The following is a 20264-nucleotide window of genomic DNA, read 5'->3' on the forward strand; positions in this document are numbered from 1 at the left end:
TTTGGTTGCAGCCGTCATTGTTGTTTTGGCGGGTCCGGGCTGGGGACTCGAACCCGCCACCCTAGGTGTACGCGGCTGATGCCTTAGCCGGTTGAGCTATAGGCGCCGAGCCCCTTCTAGCACTTTAATTATACCATCCTACAGTCTTCTTGCCTCCAAAGTTTCTCCTGAGAAATCAGCTCATAATCTTACTGAAAATTCCTCGTATCTGATGAGTACCTTCTCTCTTTGACTTTCAACAATTTGGGTAAAATATTTGGGTTAATTCTACTTAAAGTTCATTAAGCTTCTTGGATTTGTAGATTCATGTCTTTCCTACAATTTGGGAGGATTTGTAGATTCATGTCTTTCCTACAATTTGGGAGGGTTATTTCTTCAGATAATTTTTCAGTCCCATTCTCTCTTTCTGGGATTTTCATAAGAAGTACTTTGGAATACTTGATGGTGTTTTGCAAGTCCTTTATGTTGAAGGACTTACGTATAATAGCCTTCAACTTTTCAGATTCATTTTTCTTAATCTGTATTGGTCCTCAGACTTGATAATTTCAAGTATCTTAGAGTTAGTTGATTGTTCTGCCCTCTCAAACGTACTGTAATACCTCCCTAGCGAATTTTTTAATTCAGTTATTGCATTTTTCATTTGCTCCAGAATTTATTTAGTTCTTTTTTATAATTTTCCTTTGCTGATATTCTCATTTTTCATATGTTGTTTTATTGATGTTCTTCAGTTCTTTGTATGTTTTCTTTTTAGCTCTTTGAGCATATTAAACACAGTTGTTTTAAAGTCTTTACAAGCCAGTAAGTTGGCCTTCATTTCTCAGGGACAGTTTCTCCTGATTAATTTTGTTGCTTTGAATAGGCTATGTTTTCCTGTTTCTTTGCCGTGTGTGTGTGTGTGTGTGTGTGTGAGAGAGAGAGAGAGAGAGAGAGTGAGAGAGAAAGAAAGAGAGAGATTGAGCACTTGAAAAAGCCATTTTTCCCAGTCTTTGCCTACTGGCTGTGTGCTGGGACAGTCTCACCAATAGCTAGGCTTGCTCTAAATCTAGGGACTGGCCTGAGGTAAAAGTTTATTTTCTCCACAGGTCTTTTCTGATAATGTATCTTGCTTGTGTCTGTGTGTGGCCTTCTCAATTCCTCTGTATACATGGCTACTTTTGAATGTCTTTATTTCTGTAGGAAAATAGCTTGTTGCATGGCAATAGTGATACTATCTTGAATGAAACTGCCATGGTGACCAATATTTTAATTCCTGCATACTAAAGTAAGGTCTTTAAAATACCTGTAGCACAGCAATCCCCAGTTTGGGGGCAATCACACAAGTTTTGGCAAGAAAGTCCAAGACATGTCCAACTACACATCTTTACCCTAAAAGCTTGCCACATAAAGGATACTTTATGGAGGGTGGGTGTGGGGATCCACATCATGTGACCACTCAAGACATAGCTTCTGTTTGTAAGTCTCTCTTAAATATTTATTTCTCAGAAACTGAATTTGTCAGCTTCTTTGGCCATTCAGCTTCTTTGTCTTTTGAGGTAGATAGGTTATATACCTGTTCATTGCAAAACAATTTCTCATAGAGTCTTATTCTAGCTTCCTCTTAGGACCTTAGATTGTCTACTGTATGTCTCTTCACTTATAATTTCTTGCCCCAAGCATGTGCAAGTCTATAGACTCTGCATCTTTCATAAGGAGTACCTGCTATTTTTCTCCACCTGAGATCCAAGTTAGGCAAAATAGAGATCAGCCCTTCAGGTGGCATCCAGTTACATTAGAACATTGCAAATGATATTTGTAGATCTCTAGTTCAAGGGAGGGAAGTGGAAACTCAGTCATCATGTCCTCCAGATCAAGATCAACACTGGGTAAGAGCGAGTAAAAATGCCAGGAAATTTCCTGTTTTTTTTTTTTAATTTCTTGTTTTTAAGGTGGCTCTTTATTAATCGGGTGCCACCTTGGTTGCTGCAGAGACCACATCTGACTATTTCTAGAGCTCCTAGAAGACTAGGTGAGCCAGTTTCTGAGTTTGGGATGTAACTATAGGGAAACAAAGGACAAAGCTTCCTACTCAGTTTTGCTGATGTCATTCTGAGTGTGGAATTGAAATAAGGAAGAAGTTAAAGGTAGAGGAACTAACCCCACCATCCATTGAGAATAAGTTCAGAGACCCAGAAGATTCATGAAATAGTGACTATTACCAAACCTCATTGCTGTCAATCTGAATGTGATTCTATTTGTCTTCCATCTATAATTTAACGCCATTTCCATCTTAACCACTTATTATGCATTGTGGCCATTTACTTTTGCATCAGCAAAATTAGCATGAACTTCTTTTTCTTTCTTCACAATTTCATGGATAGAAGATTTGTTCATACCATCTTAGCAAGCTCAGTATATGACTTTTTTGTTTCCTTAGTTAGTTGAGCACTTTTACATTTTTTACTTAAAGTAAGCATTTTATGGATTCTCTTTGGTATATGTGAATTGACAGCACCATTGCTCTTGCATGTAGGAGACATTATTTACTATAAAAAGGTTACTTGAAAACAAGCATTGCAATATTACACCAGTCCATCTGATAACTGAGATGGCTACTAAGTGACTCATGAGCAGGTAGTGCATACAGTGTACATCCACTGCACAAAGAGATGTGTCACATGTTGGGCAGGACAGAATGGGACATTGTGAGATTTCATCACACTACTCAGAATAGCATGCACTTTAAAGCTTCTGAATTATTTCTGGAATTTTCCATTTAATATTTTTGGACTATAGTTGGCTGTAGGTATCTAAAAATCACAGAAGGTAAAATCATGGATATGGAGGACAATTGCAGTAAAAGTATAAATATCTGAATGCTTTCTTTTCTGAATGGTTGTTATATTTTAATAGCTAGTGCTAATTGTTAGGCCCTTTAATAGGAACAAAAGTTTGCAAAGGTGTAATACGATTGCATGTAATTTACCTGCAAGTTGCAGAAAAGTAAATTCCAAAAAACACTAGTTCCATGAAAAGTTTGCACCAAAAGAGGGTCTGGTCACCCTGGAATGGGAACCAGAAACAGATAAGGCATTCCAAAAGTTTAAAAATGCTCTTTTAGAAGTCCCTGCTTTGAGTCTTTCTGCTAGACAATTTAATCTGTATGTTACAGAATGGGCTGGAATTGCCTTAGGAGTCTTAATTCAGGCTCACAGACCAGTTCAACAGCCTGTAGCTTATTGTAGTAAGGAAATTGATACAGTGGCTAATGTATCAATGGCCTCACTGCTTATGAGTAGTAGCAGCTGTGGCCTTCTTGACCCAGGAGGCAACTAAGTTAACTTTGGGAAGAGATTTAATTGTTTACACTGTTCATGACCTCACTGGACTTTTAGATTCAAAAGATAATCTTTGGCTGTCAGAAAGCTGCCTCCTTAAATATCAAGCTTTATTATTAGAAGGGCTGATGCTACAGATGTGCACCTGTGCCACTTTAAATCCTGCCACTTTCCTCCCTGATTCCAATGAGGAAATAGAATATAATTGCCAACAAATTTTAGCAAAAACCCGTGCAGCCAGAGAGGATTATAAAACACTCTCCTATGTAGTCCTGACATGATATTATGTACCAATGGGAATTCTTTCATATAACAAGGAATTTGCAAAGCAGGTTATGCTATAGTTACTCAATATGCTGTAATCAAGAGTGGGTCTCTCCTATCAGGAACTAGTGCACAACTAGCTTAATAGTGTTGAGACCTGCACCTTAGAAACTAGGAGATACAAGTCAATATATATTCTGACTCAGAATATGCTTCCTTCATTTTACATGCCCATGCTGCCATTTGGAAAGAGAGATAATATTTAACTTCCAATGGCTCTCCCATAAAATATCATTGTGAAGTAAACAAGTTATTACAAGCTGTTCATGCTCCATGAGAAGTGGCAGTAAGGGACACTAAAGAACTTCAGGTGACATTTCTGAAGGTGATAAGGAGGGTAAAGTGCAAAAGGGAACCCCCCCCCCCCATGACACCTTGTTTGGGAAAGATCACTCAAGAATCATGCCCCTCAGTACACATAAGGGGAGAAAGAATGGGCCCTGGCCAGAGACTATTCACTACCCTCCTCAGACTGGTTACAAAATGAAAGTAGACTTTTATTTTTACCTGCCATAAGTCAATGAAAAACAATTAAAACTTTACATTAATCTTTTCATTTTGACATTAAAAAATGTATCAAATGGCTAAAGATGTCTTTTATGAGAAGAACTTGTTTAAAACCATAAAACAGATAATAAAACTTGTGAAATATGTCAAAGAAGCCTTCAAACTGTCATCTAGCTTCCCTAGGTATAAAGACATGGTAAATATCAAGGTGAAGATTGGCAGGTGGCTCCCCCAAGTATATGATATACAATATTTATTGGTATTTGTGGATACTTTTACCAATTAAGCAGCATTCCCTTGCAAAACAGAAAGGGCTCAAGATGTTGTAAAAGCCTTAGTTTTTGCCCATGTTTGGACTCCCTCAAAGTTCACAAAGTGATGGCCCTGCTTTCAAAGCAGCTGTTACACAGAGATATCCAAAGCCTTAGGTATAGAATACCATCTACACTGTTGTAGAGGCCCCCAATTCTCTGGGAAAGTAGAAAAAAATGAATGATAAAATCAAAGGATAGTTATGAAAACTAACTTGGGAAACTCATGTTCCTTGGACTAAGTTACTCTTCACTGTTCTCCTTAGATTGAGAAATTTACCCTAAAGATGAGAAATTTACCCTAAAGACTCAGTTGCAGCCCATCTGCATTATCATATGGGGAACCCTTTTTTTTTTTTTTTTTTTTGAGACAGAGTCTCACTTTGTTGCCCTTGGTAGAGTGCCATGGCATCACAGTTCACAGCAACCTCCAGCTCTTGGGCTTAGGCGATACTCTTGCCTCAGCCTCCCGAGTAGCTGGGATTACAGGCATCCAACACAATGCCTGATATTTTTTGTAGCAGTTTGGCCGGGAAGGGGTTTGAACCTGCTACCCTCGGTATATGGGGCTGGCTCCCTACTCATTGAGTCACAGGCGCCACCCATGGGCAACCCTTTTTAACTAACGATTTCTTATTAGATCAAGAGACTACAAAATTAGTAAAATATATAACTTCCTTGGCTAAGTTTCAACAAGCTGATGAAGACCCCCCCAAGAACTTTTCTCCCTTGAAGATCTAGTTATGATCAAAGCCCTCTCACCAATTCACCAAGGATCACTCAAGAATCATGCCCCTCAGTACACATAAGGGGAAGAATGGGCCTTGGCCAGGGATTATTTGACCCCAAGTTGGGAGGGTCCTTTCCAGGTAATTTTTGTCTTCCCCTATAGCTGTTAAAGTTACTGAAATGGATACATCATTTGTAAGTAAAGCCCTGGAACATACAACTTCTTACAGACATGATTGATGAAGGGAATCAACTATAGTTTACCTACACTTGTGAACCTAAAGGAGATTTTAAGTTATCATTTAGAAACCATCAAGGAAAGTGATAATGTTTTTTACCATTCTATTAGTAGGGAAATAGATAAAAGCAATTCTTTTTATAATTTGTTTCAAGCATATACAAGTGCTTATCCTTTAAATAGTTGTTGGCTTTGTTATTTTCAACCTGGCACTGATAAGCTTATGCTGTTCCTTTTCCTTCAAATTCTACTGAAATTTATTTACATTTACCCAGTGTAATCATTCTCCTCCTCTCACTCTTCGGGCTTTCCCTTTTAAATATGCTAACCAAATTCATTTCTTCTAGAATTGATGCCATCAGACTATGGGTGGGGATGACAGTTCTGGTCCAGAACCCTATTTTATCATAGAGCCCTAGATTAACTTCCTCCAGGGAGTACCTAAAGGCCCCCCTTTTTTCCCTTCACTCCTGTCCAGCAAGAAGGGGTAAGATCAGTTTTCCCTTTTCCATAATGGCAGGTAGGCCTTTCATTCAGAAGGAGAATGATGTAGGTCCCTACCATTCCTGCTCAGGGCTGGACACAGACTCCACTTTCTGAGCCTAAGCAGGCTCGTAAACTGGTTTTATTTATGTAAGCCACCACTCCTGAATGCCCCAAACAAGACCACATTCCTACACAATGGCAGTTTTAAAATTAACTTCTGCCCATAGGCCTCTGATGCCAAAGGTTAGAACATATTTTAGATGTACATTCCATTTCCCCAAACTCCCCTGCTTGCAGGAAAAGAGAAAGAACATATAACTTCTTAGACAAACAGCCAAAATCAGCAACCCACTTGGGACCCCATCTGCTGTGCTTTAGGCTTTGTTTTCCTCCTCGATCTGTAATGAAATCTGTCCTGTCACTTGCTTGTGGTGGTCTGTGAATTCATTCTTCCATTTCCTGAGACCAAAGACTCGGCAGAGAAATTTTGGGAACAGTAGGGCTCTGGGGTCCTGATACTGTTACAAGGATGGGTTTACCTTATCAAAAGTTCATTTAGTCATACACTTATGTTTTGTGCACCCTTTTTTTGTATTTATATGTTATAATTTTTTAAATTACCATATTGTGCAGTTTATTATCATTTAACTTTTTCATTGGCAATGCTTGTTTTTAACTATGTTGACAGTTTTTATGTTTGATACTTCTTTTTAGAGAGTCTCTTATGTGGATGGAACTACTTAAGTACTCCCCTGTATTCTCTATTCAGGTTACTGCGGCCAGCTGATAATTCACAGAAATTGTTGTGTACTCCCTTTGAGCCCTACCTCAATCCACAAGAGGCATTTTCTTGAATAGCGGAATTTTTTCGTTTTCTAAAATTTTATAGTAATTTTGTCACATTCCCTTTCACCCTTAGTAATTTAAATAGTTTCAAAATACAAAGGTGTCCTTTATTACATGTGATATTGTGATGGAAAAAGCAGGATTAAGACAACTAAGGAAAATTCCCAGAAAATTAGCAATGAATTAATCTCCTGTTATTTTCCTAAATGGCTAGAAGAATGGGGATAGAGGATATTTTTATCATATAATGTTATCATTCCTGTTAACATGGTATGGTTTTATCATTTAGTTAGAAGTGACTTCACATAACAAATATAAATTGAACCTACCTCACAGAGTTGTGATGAAAATTAAATTAGCTAATAACTATAACTGAGAATGTATATGGCCCACAATGAGCTTTCAATAAATATCACCTATTACTATCCTTAGCAAATAACAAGATATAGTGATAGGTCAGCTAAAGTTATTATTTTCTAACATTGTATTAATAGTGAGTACTCCTTATGGAGATTTGGAAATGGTCCTAGGTACCTTTGAATTCAATCAATTTGGAACTCCCTTCAGGTGGCAGAAGAGAGAATGAAACTTTCCTCCTGGTAATTGTCAGTCTTGGTATTCAGGTTAAGAGCTACCATGGTAAAATGAAACTATAGTATTTTCAAGAAACTTACAAAATAGAAATCTATTTAAAATTTCTGTCTCATAGGAGTTCCACAGAGAAATGAATTCTATTACAGTCCTGAAGGTCCTTTGCCTAGTTCAGAAGTAATAAATACAAAGAAGAATAACAAATGGATTTCTAAGTATCAATACTGCCATATTGAGTGACCTTAGATAAACTGAGTTTTAAAAAAGGAAGTTAGTGTTGATATTATAGTACTTTAAACATTTTTTCTTTTATAGTGTAAGGTGTAAGTGGACTTTTCATTTAAATCTAAGGCTTCTGTCTTTAGAATATTGCACTGAAAGATGACTAATGGCTTCTAACTCAAATAAATCACTCATCAAATTTAAAATCCCATACGAAACACTTTGCCTAATATAGGACAGAATTCTTTTCAGATATGACATGTCTGCATATAATAAGGATTATATAAATTTCTGTGTTGGTTAATTTTAGTAACAGCACTGATGATAAAATTTTTTCCCCAAAATATTATGAAAAGAACAATATCCTTTTTACTTTTTGCTAAATGGTGACTATAGTGTTCGCTGTTTATCAGTTTTCACATTTATATAATTCCAACTTGCATAACAGTATTGTACTATTTGTCAAGGCTTCATTCTTCTTTCTTTAAAGGCACAAAGTAATTCAAATTAACCAACCATGCCCTACAAACATAAATAGAAATGATACTGAGTATTGATTAAAACAAAAAGCACTTTAAAAAAACAGCATTAATTCTTACCAACTCCAGAGGTTATTGATTCTGCAGCAATGTCACTAGCTTTTTTTCTTGCCACTTCGGCTAGTGCCAATTCACCCTTATCTAGGGCAAGGTAATGGATATCCTTTGGAAATAAAGCAAAATAAAAGATTAATCCAAAATTAATCTTGCTCAGCTTACAAAGGAGATTTTGAAAGAAACTTATTGCTCAGATTAAAGAATCGCAATGGCTAATGAATATTCTCTTTTGTATTTTAAATTTCTTAAGTCTTCTTTTCTAGTAAAAGCAAATTTTTCTGAATTGGAGTTACAGCTACTATGTATAACTAAAGGCAATTACTTAAATAAATTATTTTAGGTCTTAAGGCGACAGGTTTTTTAATAAAGTGTTTGATATACTCAATTTTGTCAGGGAATAAAAATCTAATTGCTGTTTTCTTTGGTGAAACTTTAATATCTGAGATTCTCCAAAATTTAATTATATTGTTCCAAGAACTATACAAGATACTAAATAATCTGATTTTAGATCTGCTGTATATATTTGTTAATATTATCAATACTACTATTATTATTTTGAACTTATATTCAGTTAACAAATAATTAGTACCTACTAAGTGTTGGGTACTTTTCTGGAGTATAGAGAGATCAGTTATAATACCACTTCTCAAACCAATAGTTAATTATATAAAAGTGGGATAGATTTTATGTCAGGTATTTGCACAGAATATTAAGAGAGCCAAAGGGGAGGAACTGATCTTTGACCTGTGTCTTGAAGGATGAATAAGAATTATAGAAGGGTGAAAACTGGAGAAAAAGCAACAATGAATGACATATGATGTATATATACAAAGAAGCTTGACAAAACACAGCTCTATCAGGCAATAATAGATCTTTCAATAAGAAGTGTTAGATATGTGGAAGAAAGCAGTGGAAAGTTATAGTGAGCAAGTAAGTAGAGACACCACCAAGGATTTAGAACTCTCTTTGGTATACTGAATGATTGAAGGAATGAAAATTTACCAATATGGGAAAAAATATGGTCCCTTTATAATGAAGACATAAATATAAATGGTCTATAATCATGAAAAATAATTTTACCTTGTTCAAATTAATGCAAAATGAAAATATAATTTCAAACTGGATATATTTTAAAGAATTATATCACATGTTGCAAAGTTGTGGAAGATAGGCACTTATGGCTTGGCACCTATAGCTCAGTAGTTAGGGGGCTAGCCACATGCACCAGGGCTGATGGGTTCAAACTTGGCCTGGGCCTGCTAAACAACAGTGACAACAACAACCAAGAACATAGCCAAGCATTGTGGCAGGAGCCTGAAGTCCCAGCTATTTGGGAGGCTGAGGCAAGAGAATTGCTTAAGCCCAAGCATTAGAGGTTGTCTTAAGCTATGACATCACAGCACTCTACTGAGGGCAACATAGTAAGACTCTGTCTCAAAAAAAAAAAAAAAAAAAAAAAGATAGGCACTTAACATTTACTGAGAATATAATTAGTTAAGACGTTATAGAACAAAGGTCAGCAAACTGTGGCCCATGGGTGAAATCTAGCCTGCCTTTTGTACAACCCTCAAGTAAACCACATTCTTAAGTAGTATGAAGAACCATGTTTAACCATTGTTACTGAACTCTGAATAGCTTTGGAATTAGCTTTTGTGGCAGGCTTGAAAATGTTTCAAGCTAAAATTATGAACCAAAATAGTGCTTATATGTGAAACTTATGGTGTTAAAGTATTTTCAATGAGAACATCATTTGAGTTGCAAGTTATGTTAAGCTATAGTATATACTACTTGAACTGTCAAAGTTTAAAAAAAAAAAAATGACTGGGCATAGTAGTCCATCCCTGTTATCCCAGTGCTTTGAGAGGTTGAGACGGAAGACTTCTTGAGGCTAGGAGTTTTGCATTCTAGTATGGGTAACATAATGAGATCCTATCTCTGCAAAAAATTAAAATAAATAGCCAGGCAAGGTGTACATGACTAATTCTTGCTACTAGGGAGGCTAAGGTGGGAAGATTGGTTGAAGCCAGGAGTTTGAGGTTACATAGAACTGTGACTGCGCCACTGCACTCCAGCCTGGGCAATAGACTCTGTCTCTCCAAAAAAATTTCTTAAAGTGATATCCCCATTCCTACACAAATTTTGAGAGACTTTTTTTTTTTCTGATTTGAAACTATAGCAATGTTTTTCAAACCTTGATCCAAGTGCAAAGGAAATTTCCATATTCCGAAATCCATTTAACTGTGCAATTGACGAACTTTAATTAGAAGTGATTTGCAATGAAATAACAAGCTAAAAGGCATTTTAGCCTTTTAGCTGATAGAATTCTAAAAATGTCTTTCAGTCTGTGAATATACACAATTAAAACCATATACTCATGGATTCATATTAGTGTTTCACAGTACCAAATATCTATGTGAAAAGACATTTTCAAAGGTTAAATATGTAAAATCTCATTGTAGTTCAGCATTAACAGATTAAAGTTTGCAAAAGATACTGATGATAGGAAACATTAGGTTTCAACTCCAATTAAGTAAACTACTACTCTAAGACAGAATTCCATTTTTCACATATACATACGTGTATTACAAAATTATACTAAATTATCATATTCTTAATTTTGTCAATAAAGATTTACAGAAAATCTTTTTTTCTCTTGTTATGTAAGTATCTACATAATAACCTCAGTTTCAAACAAAAAAGAAAAAAAAACACAATAACCTCAGTTTTGTTTCTTTGCCCACAAGCCTATATAATATTTTCTATGTGGCCATTTCCAGAAAAAGTTTACTGGTGCTGTTTTAAACAATATATCATAATTTAAAATTCACTTGTGAGGTCGGGCACAGTGGCTCACACCTGTAATCCTAGCACTCTGGGAGGCCAAGGCAGGTGGATTGTTTGAGCTCAGGAGTTCCAGACCAGCTTTAGTAAAAGTGAGACTCGTCTCTAAAATCAGCCGGGTATTATAGCAGGCACCTGTAGTCTCATCTACTCGGGAGGTTGGGATAAGAAAATCACTTGGTTAATCATGTGGTTTTTATCTTTTACTCTAAGAGTTTCATAATACTTTCATAATAGATCCTTATATTCAATGAAGAAAGTGGTTATTTAAAAATACATACTATTGTATCCAACTTGATAATATTTAAGATTTTTGCATTTATGTTGCCAATTAAGAATAGTCTGTGACTTTCTTTACTTGGAATTCTCTTGACTGGTATCAAGTTTATACCTTGTCAAATGAGTTAGGTGGTTTTGTCTAGTTTCTTTCTCTGGAGAAATTTATATTTGATTCTTCACTAAAAGTAAGCAAATGATATACAATACATTTGGAAAGAAATTACCTACTTTTACTGAAATACCTGATTAAAATACAGACATCTATCTGCTTAGTTCTGGGAAGACTACGTATCAGTCATTAAGATATCAATTCTGACCCCAAATAATCTGTAAAATTCAGTGGAATTTCAATAAGAATTTCCTCTAAGTTTCTTGTGGAATTGAACAAGTTGATCTTAAAATTAACTGGACTACATCTTGAAATTCTTGACCATTTGTTGAAATATATGAATTTTAAGGCTACATAACACCTCATACAGGCACATAAACCAAAGGAAAAGAAACATAGCTTATACCTATCTATGCTTTAATTGTGAATTACCAATTGTAAGTACTTTATGTTTAGCAGTGTTATAAGTGTTGGCTATAAGATCTGAGATTCACAAATTATTTCTGGAATATTTTCTGTCTCTTTTCTCTTTCTTCCTTAATTATCTAATTTCTCCTATTTATTTTTTGAATTGTTACAGGTAATTATGGTCATTAAAACCTCAACATTTCTTAAATTGATATTATATCTCTATCATGAACATCTTTATCATCTATTTGAAAACACTAAGCAGTCCATTTATGTATTGATTTGTGGGCCTCATCAGTATTCATATCTGAATGTGGACTGTAGCAAAATGCAGTATTTCTAAAATTCCATGTTCTCAGTCTGACAGAATTTATTACTCTTAAGGGTCTAGTGAAAGATATATCTAGTATCTGTATCACCTCCCAGTGGCTATCTGATGGACTTACTTGTTTTATAACTTTAGTTTTAGTTTGGAATTTAAACATTTTTATATAATGAAATGTATTCACACTTAGTACACTTGGTGAGTGTCCCCACCAAAACTCATATATCAATGTATTGGGAGGTGGGGCCTTTAAGAGGTGATTAAGCCATGAGGGCTCTGCCCTTACAAATGGATTGATGCTGTTATAGAGGGAATAGATAAGTTATCAAGAGACTAGGTTTGTTATAAAACCAAGTATAGCCTGATTTCCTTTATGTTGTGTGCTCAATTCTATCATGAGACGACCCTCACTAGATGCTGACAACTATGCTCTTGGACTTCTCAGCCTCAAAAACAGCCAAATAAATCTGTTTTCTTTATAAATTACCTCATCTGTGGGATTCTGTTATAGCAGCAGAAAATGGGCTAAAACAACAAACCTCAAAAGTTCACATTATAAGTCAATCAAGAAAATAAAATCCACTCAGCTGTTTATTTCATTTAGCAGATCTAGGAATAAAGGGCATGCACTAAAGCCGGTTGAGGTTAATTAAGGCTGAGGTACCTTTATATACTAAGCAAGAGGCCACATCCAAACTTCAGATTTAATCAATAGCTATTAACTAATCAAAATTATTCAATAAATAATTATGGAATATTTACTATATTCCAGATACAGTGGTGAGTTTCCTATGAAACTAATGAAGCTTATGTTTTATTATATCGTACTTGAATAAGTCCTTTCTCGTACTTAATTTTGTAGGTAAAGATATAAATTCTTTTTTTTTTTAAAGACAGGGTCTCAGGCTGTTGCCCTGGGTAGGGTGCTGTGGCATCACAACTCACAGCAACCTCCAACTCTTGGGCTTAAGCGCTTCTTTTGCCTCAGCCTCCCAAGTAGCTGGGATTACAGGCACCCGCTAAAACGCCCAGCTATATTTTTTGTTGCAGTTGTCATTGTTTTAACTGGCCCAGGCCAGGTTTGAACCCACCAGCCACAGTGTATGGATGTATGTGGCTGGTGCCCACTGAGCTACGGGTGCTGCCAAGATTTAAATTCTTTCTTTTTTTTTTACAATGCTTTAAAATAATTTTATTATTTCAAGGATAATTTAAATGGGAGATATTTTTCAGTGTGTGATACTTTGTCTTCTAATGTATATAAAAGTAAATATACTAAAAGGCAAAAAAAAAAAAAACCCCAATAATAGTCCAAAAATTGATTTATAGCTCCAACATAAATCTTTTTAAAACTCTCAACAGGTTTTGCTCTCCAAAATTGATAAGTCAATCCTAAATTTCTGTGTCAATGCAAGGGACCCAGAAAAGCCAAAACAGAAGATTTAAATTCCCAAGAGATGTTCTTTAAATTTTATAAGCTTCAAGCCCTATAAAACACAACTGGATCGCTAGCTGTCTGGAAAAACCCAACTATATGTAACCCAAAGAGACTGACTTTCCCTCTGAAGACATACATAGACTGAAAGTGAAGGGATGGAAAAAGATATTGCATTTAAATAGAAACAAAAAGAGACCTGGTATAGCTATACTTACAGCAAACAAAACAGGTTTTAGGAACAAACTTTAAAAAAAAGACAAGGGGTAATATAGGGGTAAATTTATCAAGAAGTTTTAACAACTGTAAATGTATATTCACCCAACATTCAAGCACTTACCCATATGAGGCAAATAATAATCTGAAAGGAGAGATAGCGGTAATACAATCATAGGAGGAGACTTGATGACCCCACATTTAACACTGGACAGATAATCTAGACATAAAATTGATGAGGAAACATTAGATTTAAACTGAACTTTACACCCAATGGACCTCACAGATATTTACAGAACATGCCACCCAATAGCAGCAGATTTTTTTTAAGCATACATGGAACATTATCCAGGATATACCATATATTAGGCCACAAAAGAAATCTTAACTAACAAGACATGAAACTAGAAATCAATAATAGGAGGAATTCTGGAAAACTCACAGATACGTGGAAATTAAACAACAAGCAATGAGTCATAGAAGAAATCAAAAAGGAAATTAAAAAATACCTGGATCTGGTCCCCTAGCACTGTGGGAGGCTACAGCAGCAGCACTGCTAGAGCTAAGGTATTTGAGACATGCCTTGGCAATGTGGCAAGACCCTATCCCTACACACAAAAAATTAGCTAGGCACAGTGGTGTGTGCTTATAGTCCAAACTTCTTAAGAAGCTGAGGCAGGAGGATTGAGCGAGCCCAGGAGGTTAGGGAATACAGCGAGTTATGACCATACACTACACTCTAGCCTGGACAGAAAAGTGAGACCCTATCTCTAAAAAAGTTTTTTTTTTAATTAAGATAAATGAAAATGGAAACACAATACACCAAATTTATGGGATGTAGTCCCCTTCAGGACTGAGAGAGAAGTTATACCAATATATTCTCATATCAAAAAAAAACTCAAACAACTATCATTTACACATAAGTAGAAAAAGAAGAACAAAGTAATCCCAAACACAGAAGGAAGGAAGGAACTAACAAAAATCATAGAAAAAATGCAATTAGAAAAAAACAATAGAAAAGTTAGTTGGACATGGTGGCATGTGCCTGTAGTCCCAGCTACTCAGAAGGCTGAGGCATGAAGACGGCTTGAGGTAGCTATGAACTAGGTTGAGGCCATGGCCCTCTGCTCAAGCCTAGGCAAACAGAACAAGAGTCTGTCTCAAGAAAAAGAAAAAAAAAACATGGATATGACAGAGATGCCTATAAACATTATTTCTGTTCAACACAGTACTGGAAGTTCTAACAAGAGAAACTAGGTATTAATAGAAGAAATAAGAAATGAAAGGCATCCACACAGTAAAGGAAGAAGTGAAGTTATCTCCATTTGGTGATGTCATTATCTTACATACAGAAAAACCTAAAGATTTCAGATTAAAAAACAATTATTAAGGGAGGCTCCTGTAGCTCAGTGAGTAGGGTGCTGGCCACATGCACTGAAGTTGAGGGGTTTGAACCCGACCCGGGCCAGCTAAAACAACAATGACAACTGCAACAAAAAAATAGCAATGCATTGTGGTGGGCTCCTGTAGTCCCAGCTACTTGGGAGGCTGAGGCAAGAGAATCACTTGAACCCAAGAGTTGGAGATTGCTGTGAGCTGTGACTCCATGGCAGTCTACCCAGGGCAACAGCTTGAGACACTGTCTCAAAAAAACAAACAAACAAACAAACAAACAATTATTGGAACTGATAAATTCACTAAAGTTTCAGGTTACAAATCAACATAATAAAAATTGGTAGAATCTCTAGAATGAACTATCTGGAAAAAAAATTAGAAAACCATTCCATTTATGATAGCATAAAAAAAAGAAAAAATCCTTAAGGGTAAATTTAACCAAAAAGGTGACAAATCTATACACTAAAAACTGTAAAACATTAAATTGATGGAAGGAAATCAAAGACACAAATAAATGGAAAGATATCTCTCACATTTGTAGTTTAATTTTGTTAAAATATCAATACTAAAGTGATCTACAGAGTCAGTGCAATTCCTATCAAACTTCAATGTTGTTTTCCAGAGAAATAGAACAAATAATCCTAAAATTCATATGGAACCAGAAAAGACTGAATAACCAAAGCAATCTTGAACAAAAAGAAAAAGCTGGAGGCCTAAGCTACCCTGATTTCAAAATATATTATAGAGCTACTGTAATAAAAACAGCATCATAGTGGCATAAAACCAAACACACCAAAAACAGCACATGATAGAAAGCCCAGCTATATAGCCAAGTATTCATGGAGCAAAGGTGCCAAGAAGACACAAAAGGGAACAGACAGTCAACAAATGGTGATGGGAAACTGGATATTCATATACAGAAGAATGAAATTGGAATTTTTTTAATCTTTTTTTTAAATTGGAATTTAAAATTATATTATATACAAAAACCAACTCAAAATGAGTAAAAGACTTAAACACAAGGCCTGAAACTGTAAATCTATAAGATAAAAACATAGGAGAAAAGCTCCTAGATTTTGTTCTAGGCAAAGATATCTTGGGTAGGATTCCAAAAAAAGAGGCAATGAGGCATATAAATAGATGTATGGGACTGCATGAAAGGTAAAAGATTCTGAACAGCAAAGGAAACAATAGACTAAGGGACAACCCAGAAGAAAGTACTTTCAAACCATACATCCAATATTGGATAATATCCAATAAAGAAGGCAAAGAAGTCAATAGCAAGAAAATAAACAACCTGATTAAAATATGGGCAAAGGATGTGAACAGACATTTCTCAAAAGAAGGGAGATGAATGGCTAACAGATACATGAAAAATGCTCAACATTTCTAAGTATCAAAGGAACACAAATTAAAACCACAATAAAACATTACCTCATACCTGTTAAAATGGCCACTATCAAAAATATGAATGATAACAAGTTTTGGAAAGGATATGGAGAAAAGGGAATGGTTGGCATTGTTGATGGCCATTTTGGAAAACAGTGTTGAAGGTCCACAAAAAAATTAAAAATAGAAATATCCTTTGTATATATACCACTTTCTGGGTATACAGCCAAAAAAAATATCAGTATCTTTTCAAGACTATTCATAAAAGGCCAGGCATGGTGGCTCACGCCTGTAATCCTAGCACTCTGGGAGGCTGAGGAAGGTGGATAGCTTCAGGTCATGAGTTTAAGACCAGCCTGAGCAAAAGGGAGACCCCATCTCTATTAAAAATAGGGGAAAAAACTGAGACAAGAGTTGGAGGTTGCTATGAGTTAGTGCCATGGCACTCTACCCAGGGTGACAGCATGAAACTCTGTCTCAAAAAAAAAGATTTTTCAAAATAGCTAAGATATGGAAGCAACCTAATTGTCCATCAATGGATGAACACATAAAGAAAATGTGGTGTGTATTTATACAATGAGATACTATACAGTCTTTAAAAAGGAGGAAATCCTGTCATTTGTGACAATATAAATGGAACTAAAGGATTATGCTAAGTGAAATAAGATAGGTTCAAAATGGTAAGTACTGTGCGAACTCATGTGGAATCTAAGAATAGTTGATTTTATATAAAAACAGAGTAGAAAGATAGTTACAGAGAATGAGGTGGGGTAGGGGAAACAGGGATGGGGAAAAGAAGATGTTGATCAAAGGGTACAAAGTTTCAGTAAGAGTGAAGGAGTAAGTTTTAGTGATCTGTTGCAAAGTGACCAGAGTTAATGTATTGTATATTTGGAAATTGTTAAACAAATTTTTAACGTTTTAATCACAAAAATGGTAAGTTGGTGAGGCATTAGCTCAAATGACTCTTTCTACAATGTATACATAGATCAAAACTTCACATGGTATACCATAAATTGCCAATTACAAATTTCTGTAAAATGCATCTGAGAGAGAAGCACAAAAAAACATTGTATGATGTACAGTCTTTTATTTTTTTGCTTTGCTAGTCCTTTTTGGGAATCATTGTACAAGATTAAAATGGCATATCACAAGTCTAATATAGATGGCAAGAGATGGCCACCTTATCTGGGTTACCTAGTTGGTAGATGGTTAGATTATAAAAGGGTTACTAACTTGGAAATAGCTTTTCAGAAAGATATTTGGAAGAATGAACCACTTAGTATCTGTTATTCTCATGATAATTTTATACTCTGCCATTTGCCAGTTTAACTTATATTGTATCACCATTTAACATTAGTAAGTGAAATTATCTATTCAACAAAAGATAAATTGACAGTATTTGGCCATGATTTAGATTTCAAAATTCACTCATAATTCTGTATATTGTCTATAATCTATGATTAAAAATTTGCTGTTCCTGGGTTCTCATTACTTTTCACATATACTAGCAGAATGAATGTGCAAAAATTATTTAAAACTAAATAAATCTTGAATAAAGTTTCATCTGTAAATCATACTTTGGTTCAGTTATCAACAGGTATAACTACAGGATATAACTACAGGTTATAATTATCAACAGGTAATTGTAACTACCATAACATGGTTAGTTTTTTTCATTTCAGATTAATGTGAGGGTACAAACAACTAGGTTATAATGTTTGCACTTTTTAGGTAGAGTCCCTCTTGTAAGGGTGTCCTGCACCCAAAAGGGGTGCCATATACCCTTACATTGTGCCCATTAAGTGGGACCACACTAATCTTCCTCCCTCCTCTTCTCTCCCCCCAACTTGTATTGATTGAGTTTTTCTCTTATGTGGGCATGTATTAGATTTTCTACTGGCTTCACATTAGTATTGAGTACATTGGATACTTGCTTTTCCATTCTTATGATACTTTACTAAAAATGTGTTTCAACTCCATCCAAGTTAATACAAAAGATATAAAGTCTCCATCTTTTTTAATATCACAGTTTGTTGACCCATTCATGGGTTGATGGACATTTAGGTTGTTTCCACATCTTGGCAGTTATAAATTGAGCTGCAATAAACAATCTAGTACAAATGTCTGTATAATAAAATGTTTTTTTTTCTTCTGGATAGATGGTACCATAACATGTTGATATTGTTATAACCTTTTCTGTTTTTTGTAATGCTTCATAGCTTTTTGAGATACAGAAGCACTGAAAAGATAGACAACAGATTTTACATATTCAAGATTACTGAGTTCTCATCATGTGAGATATCCTTCTTAGTTCCTATCAATTGATAAGTGAATAATTTTATTCATATTCTACAGCTTTATAGGTTTCAATCTGGGCCAAAATTGCCCTCAGAACATTCAAAATCATGCTGTTTTATTTCACCTAAACATAAATATATAAAATGTTAATACAATTCTTTTTCTATATATTTAAAAATAACATTTCTCTTCATAAGACAAAGCTGATCAATAAGGACTTATAAGAATCAGGAAATATTGTTTATTATACTCTGTTAATATTTTAGAAGTTTCATATTTTGTAGATGTGAATAGAATGTAACTTTTTCAAGATAAAGAAGTAATGTTAAATAACTTACATTAATAGAAATATAAATTCAGAAATCAGTTCTCTATGTCTATACAAATGTTTATAGCCTTTCTTATATCAGGACAATGAATAATTATTTTAAAAATGCAAATTTATGGGAAGAGGTTATATTTTGTTACAAAATGAAGAATGTACTTGAAATGTCACATATTTTCATATTAGAGTATGATTTTTTGAATTACATGTTTTTGAAGGTTTTGTACAACCCATAAATAAAACCAACTGCTTCCTTTTAGGAGTTAAATTTTTGAATACTGTTTGAATTTTCTTTATGGGGTTTTTGGATAGTCTATTTATTCCTTATGTCAATTGTAGCCATTTATATTTTTCCAGAAAATTACTCATGGTGGAAAGGAGGCTTCAAGATAGCCAACTAGAGGCACCCAGCACTCATCTCCTCCACACAGAAAGACCAAAACAGCAAGTAGATAATACCATGTCAAATAGAAGTTCTAGGAGTGAATACTAGAATTCATCAAGTAAGGGAGAGGGAAGTAAAACTGTCAGATTGGCCACTGACAGCAGCTCTGCAGCTTCACCAACAGAGGTTCCACACACTTGTACACACCTTCAGAAAACCCAGAGACCAGGTTGCCTGGGCACCATCATGGGCCCTGAGGACAGGCCTGCTTTGTCCACTGCTGCCCAATTATGCCTTCCAGGAATCTAGAGATCACCAGAGCCCTATCCACCACAGCCAGTACTTGCATAAATCATTGTGGATCCTCGGTATAGGCCTGTACACTCGCGGCCATTGCTGCCCACACACACCATTGGGTGGGGTGGGGAGTCGAGAACAGTCTGGCCCTGGCCACCACCAGCAGTACCTGAGCACACTGACCTGGGGATTGACCTACCCGGCCACTGCCACCAGTGCTCACACCTTTGGATGACCTGATAACAAGCTGCCCTCCCCACTGCCAGTGCCCTGTGTACCATCAAGAAGTGTTGAGTACAGGCTCGCCTTGCCCACTGCCACCACTGCTGGTACCTAAACATAATGTCCAGAGCCTTGGGGATTAACTCATCTCACCTATCATCCTGGCACCTGTG

The 20264-nt window shown here is 35.6% G+C and overlaps 1 protein-coding gene across 1 annotated transcript in view; it reads right to left on the reverse strand.

Annotated features, from left to right (window-relative positions):
* The window catches only part of WDPCP (WD repeat containing planar cell polarity effector), a 375892-nt gene that overhangs the window by 115867 nt on the left and 239761 nt on the right, over positions 1 to 20264 (reverse strand). Inside the window, exon 14 of the mRNA XM_023512057.1 lies at positions 8168 to 8270. Within this exon, the coding sequence (XP_023367825.1) occupies positions 8168 to 8270 (103 nt within the window). The remainder of the gene's footprint in view (positions 1 to 8167; positions 8271 to 20264) is intronic.

This window comes from Otolemur garnettii, unplaced genomic scaffold (assembly GCF_000181295.1).
Source record: "Otolemur garnettii isolate 467f Iridium unplaced genomic scaffold, OtoGar3 scaffold00024, whole genome shotgun sequence".
NCBI classification, from domain to species: domain Eukaryota; kingdom Metazoa; phylum Chordata; class Mammalia; order Primates; family Galagidae; genus Otolemur; species Otolemur garnettii.